This window comes from Ambystoma mexicanum, chromosome 1p (assembly GCF_040938575.1).
Source record: "Ambystoma mexicanum isolate Mex_15411 chromosome 1p, UKY_AmexF1_1, whole genome shotgun sequence".
Taxonomy (NCBI): domain Eukaryota; kingdom Metazoa; phylum Chordata; class Amphibia; order Caudata; family Ambystomatidae; genus Ambystoma; species Ambystoma mexicanum.
The window spans coordinates 1,104,169,957-1,104,175,633 of record NC_090921.1 but is presented as its reverse complement, the minus strand read 5'-3'; the positions used below and the strand labels follow the sequence as shown (position 1 = coordinate 1,104,175,633).

Sequence of the window (5,677 nt, the reverse complement as noted above, 5' to 3'; positions counted from 1 at the left end):
ATGCATAACGTCACAATCAACAAAAACATCACATACATAACAATATGAATTTATAGAAGTGACCAAACTTCTATATTCACTTATAAAAGGAGATCCTCCAAACTAAACCATGTTTTACAATTTCAATGATAGCTTGACCCTCTGTTTTGAAACACATCAAAATCAGAGATACACCTGAACATTGAGTTTGAAATTTCACCTACATGATAACCTTCACGCCTAAACCCAACATGTTTCTGTCATTCCCAACAAATATTTGACATTCTTCAGGCGTGACAAACACACTGTTTATCTCCTTAGCTCATCAGTAACCCCCCCCCAATGGGAAACCAATGGGACCACAATCCTTCAATGTGTTCTTGTCATATATTCAGCATATGTAGGGTCACAAAGTTTCAATCAGGGATGCATGAACGTGGAACTTCTTTCTAAAAACAAACCCAATAACATACAATTAAACATAGGCACTACTTTGAACCACACAGCTCATTCGTTTCATCACAATTAATGTGTTCATTTTTCCCACACCTCAATGCAAAACCATACCCGTGAATTCTGCATGGTTACAACAGCATTAATATGCTGACACTTTCATTGGGTCTATTCCAAGATCATCTGCAGTAGCTACAGCAAGCCTTATCTCTACAAATAAAGAACAAAGCACCAACACTCAAGACTGAGCTATTCTCTATTGTGCCCAAACCTGTGTGGAGAAGCCCCACCATCGTGTGAGATACCACACATCACCAACGCACCCAACATTGCCAACAAACCCACGTAATCTAGGTCTCCTGTCGTGATACCACCTAAATACAAGCCAACAAGGACGAAGCAACACCATTACCAGGTGAACACCACACAACTTCCATGTCACGTGAAACCAAATATACCCAAGAGTCAGAGCACTGCCAGTGAACTCACCTCTTAACGAGTACTAGACTCTCAACAGTAGTCATGTACTGTGCAACATCTCGCCATCCATTGAGACTCCTAAAATAGACTTAACCACATAACGTCAAAATGAACAACTTTCTATTCATCTTTAGTGCGGCAGGTACCAATATATATTCCAACTTTCCCAACTTACCTCCACAACTTACCTCCACAATTTGCACCACAACACCTCTGACAGTGACTAGGGGACACACATTCCCTGTCACAAAGAAGCAATAAAAGACTTGATTTGTGGGAAATACATTCTTATCTCTGAAGTGCAATAAAGTACCATCTGCTTTGATACCTGGTAACATGAGCTCCACAGCCCTAAACTTTGTTTAAAAAACAAAATAGGAAGCGAGAAAGATAAACTTAAAATATCTTCCAACAGAAGCAAATCGAAGGGCTTATTTCTGGAGCATATTAAGGCATTTTAGTATGCTGCTGTTTGACAACGTACAACTCCTGATTTCTTCACATGCAATATGCCTGTCACTGCCCCTTTAAATGTTAAATAGTTATGGAAAGTTTTAGATCAACAACCTTGCTCATTAGTGACATTTAATTCTGGGATGGAAGGGAAATACTTTTTGCAGACAGTGAAGGAGGGAGGGAGAGATGTTAGAGGAAGAAAGAGGGAGAACACACATGAGAAAGTGAGATGGGAAAAGTGGAAGAGAATGTGAGAGAGGCTAGTAGAGGGAGAAAGAGGTGTCAAGTTCCGGAAGTAATTTCCAGAAATATATGATATGTATGTTCAGTGTGACATATAACTTATAGATCATGAAGAGCATAATTAAGTACTTATGTGTAGACCCTAGAAAGTGGTCAAGCTTTCACCTTAGGGCATATATCATATTGGGGACAGAATGTTATGCACCCCTCCTCTCCCCAAAATCATGGTGAGTCATGGAAGAAAATGTGTTCAGCCCTGGCATTCTGGGCCCCCAGGGGCAAAGCATCCTAAAGGTTATTGACTGGACACCATATCTGCGTCACATTTACATAAACCGACATTTTCTATCATTGGTCGGTTTACATATGAGTGCACCTGCCAGGTGACTTCAACAAGTGCATAGTGATAGAGTAGTGCTAAAGCAGATTGTTCTCTTTATTTCCACCCCTTCATTCCAGGCGGTCTGCTGGATTTCTCAGACCCATATTCCAATGTCTGTAGTCCGCAGTCCATAGCTCGCGACACCATTGAATCGAAGTGTGCATAAGAGGAAAGGGCTCATCTGCACGAGGCTCTGCCACTGCTCCACTAAGTAGGTCCACCTTCTGGAACATTGGGAGTTTAGAGTAGCACAGTTTGAATAAATGCTCCACTAAGTAGGTCCACCTTCTGGAACATTGGGAGTTTAGAGTAGCACAGTTTGAATAAATGTTGCCTGATAAGGAAAACAATTGCGCCCGGTCCATTGAAAGAATGTATTAACTTGGTAAAAAAAGAAAAAAGGAATAGACATTTTCTGTGGTTAATGAAGAAATACAAAATGATGTTTTGTTATATTTATCGTGATTTGGTTTTTTCTTACAGATGAAAATACATTTGCAAAAAGAGATATGAACTGGGAGAACTTCACAGTGACTGAATTCATCCTCTCTGGACTTAAAGACTTTCAGGATTTACGCATAGTCTTCTTCGTGTTTTTTCTTAACATTTACCTGGTCACCGTGGTGGGGAACATGACCACAGCTCTTATAATCTGCCTAGACCCGCTCCTTCACACACCAATGTACTTTTTCCTGTGCAACTTGTCCCTGCTGGATGCCTGTTACATCTCTATCACTGTACCCAAGATGCTGCATGACTTAGTCTCTGGAAATGGAGCCATTTCATTCCCAGGATGTTTTTTGCAAGTCCTTTGCTTGAACTCCTCTGTGGGGGTGGAGTTTTTCCTCCTCACTGCAATGGCATATGATCGTTATGTGGCCATCTGCAACCCCTTGCGGTACATGATGGTAATGAACCACACAGTGTGCACTATGCTGGCTACAGGTTCTTGGTTCTGTGGGTTCTTCAATTCCTTCGTACAGACTGCACTTCTATGGAGGCTGCCATTTTGTAGGTCCAACATCATCCACCACTTCTTCTGCAATATCCCACCACTGCTGGTGCTGGCTTGCACTGATACCTCTCCTAACAAGCCAGCGATGTTCCTGGTAGGTGGAGTTGTTGGCTTCACCTGCTCCCTCTTCACCATTGTTTCTTACGGGTATATCCTCTCCACCATTCTAAGAATTCCATCCAAGGTGGGGAAGCGCCGGGCATTTTCCACCTGTGTTTCACACCTGTCCGGTGTCACCATCTTCTACGGCACAGTTTTCTTTATTTACATAAGGCCGGTGTCCAGTGACTCCCAAGATGTAGACAGTCTCATCTCTATGGTTTATGCTCTGCTCACACCACTCCTAAATCCTGTCATCTATTGTCTCCGAAACAAAAAGGTCAAAGGGGCTCTCAGCAGAACTTTGAGAGGGAAAACGTACAACAAAGGAATGCGGCCATCATGAAGGAAGGAATTAATTAATGTGTGATTTACTTGTGGAGCACGTGCACCCACCGGACAGGCCGCCATTTATTTCTCTGTTCTCTTTCAGAAAATGTAGTATTTATGGTGTGTAGGCTTATGTAATGGGAATTACCCATATCATCAATCCCTCACCTTTTTTGGTGTTTTGAATATTGTATGTGTGAGTAAAAGAATCAGTGGGCCTCATTACAAGCCTGGCGGTCTAGAAATAAGGGTGCAGGTCGCAAAGTACCGGCGCCCTTTCCGGGAAACCAGACAACAAGTATGCTCCTGGACCTGCTAGGGGCACCGGCCCCTACAGGCATAGTTTTCACATACGCAATGGTGCCTGTGCTTCAGTGCCCCCATTCCCGTGGAGTCCTGTAGGGACATCAGGAAGAGGAACAGTGTTACGAGTTTGGATGCCGAATTCGTAATGAGGCCCAGTGTGTTTGCCTTTGGAATTGCCTGTCAACTATGCAACTTATTATCAGAGTGCTTTTATTTTTCTCTAATTAATTTACGTAACACAGATATTAGAATATTGCCCTTGTTTAAAGGTGTATACGCACGATAACAGAATTACTTGTATGCATAACGCTCCAATGATTTTACACACAGTGGGCCTCATTACGACTCCGGCGCTGGACCATGGTGCTATTAGCACCATGGTCCATGCCGGAGTCCGGCATGGTGGATGGCGGAATTACTGCCCCATTCCAAGGTGAGTGGGGCGGTAATTCCCCATTCACCATTTGCCCTTCCCCATTCCCATTTTTGCCCCATAGGGCATAATGGGGATGGGGAAGGCGCTAATTACGGCACCGTAAATTACGGTGCCGTAATTAGCACCAAGGTCGCTTAGCACCTTGGAGTTTAACGCCTGCAAAAAGCAGGCGTTAAAGTGTGAATCAGGCGTTAAGGGTTAACGGCACCGACGGTGCCGTTAAACCCTTAACGCCTATGTGCGACTGAACAACGTGATAGCATTTAGTATATGCTATTGCTGTATCTTACAGCCAGGTATTATATTTAAATGTGCTTGCTGTCAAATGTGTTAACCTAAACTTCTCATTACTTGACATTCAATTGCTCATTGGTTTCAGTGAGAGAGGACATATTTGACTGCATCTTGCATTTCACATATTGTTATGATTTTTTCAAAATCCCGACATAAAAATGAACTAATAATAATGACTAGCTACGAGCACCATACCCAATGTTGATCTTGCTGGATGTGTCTTGCTGTGGGGCGAGGCATAGTTGAGTCCACCTATCCGACTTCCGGTCTGCAGTAGCTGTGCAGAGGGTGCTTGGTGGGGGGTCTTAGGCAGTAGCAGCAGGTGTGTATGGATGTTGGTGTGTGTGTGCTGCCATCCTCTGCTGCTGGAGGTGGTGGGGCGTGTATTGCCATCCTCTTTGGCTGGTGTATGTGTGTTCTGACATCCTCTGTTTTTTTGCTTTGGCTGCCATACATTTTTTGTGAGTGTGCACTTCAATCCATTGTTGATGTTTCTGTGGGTGCTGTGATATGCTGTTGTGTGCCTGTTGCCATCCATTGTTGCGTGCATGTGTTTGCTGCCATCTGTTGGTTAGTGGGTGGGTGTCTGCCTCTGTCCTGCCATTCGTTGTTGGGTGACTGCTGCCATGTGTTGTTCCTCACTGTGTATGATGGCAGAGCTGTGGATGCCCTGTGAGAAGCCAAGCTGTGGTTAGGGATCAGAGGTTGCACAAACATCCCTAGCCTTTTATATTTATAGGACTCATCAAGGGGCCTTGACTGGCCCTAGTGGCAAGGCTCATATTGCTTATGAATCCCTACTGTTGTTCTAGATGTACGAGTAATGGGCAAATCCTAATGGTGATACAGGACAATGGATAGCAGCAGACTACACACTCCAACAGGTGTCAGTTTTCAATGCGCTAGATCAACAGAAAACGTGGGACTCACTAGATAGCATTTAAACTGGTTTATTATATAACTCACTTGTACCAGAGCCTTGGGGCGAAATTAATATAGGAATGAGGGGCATTATAACAAAAAATAGGCATGATTTCAGCTTGCTTCAGGACCGTGGTCTGTCAGCCTCTCACTTCTGCGCTGTTTTACTGCCAAGAAGAGTGTGTTGCCCTGAGCTATCCTCCCGGTTGTAGTTAACGCCTCACAAATTTGGGACCACTTCACCTCCCCTCCTGTCTTTTATTTCCCTCCTCTGGGGAATTCT

General features: G+C 43.8%; 1 protein-coding gene across 1 annotated transcript; it reads left to right on the top strand.

Moving 5' to 3' along the window:
- Positions 1–2,502: 2,502 nt before the first annotated feature.
- LOC138527205 (olfactory receptor 5G9-like) lies at positions 2,503–3,453 on the top strand. Its single transcript, XM_069638327.1, has one exon. It carries the CDS (start codon positions 2,503–2,505, stop codon positions 3,451–3,453), a length of 951 nt encoding a protein of 316 aa, XP_069494428.1.
- Positions 3,454–5,677: the final 2,224 nt, after the last annotated feature.

Coding starts and splice junctions, on each gene's coding strand:
- LOC138527205 (XM_069638327.1), top strand. CDS start 2,503: ATGAACTGGGAGAACTTCACAGTGACTGAATTCATCCTCTCTGGACTT.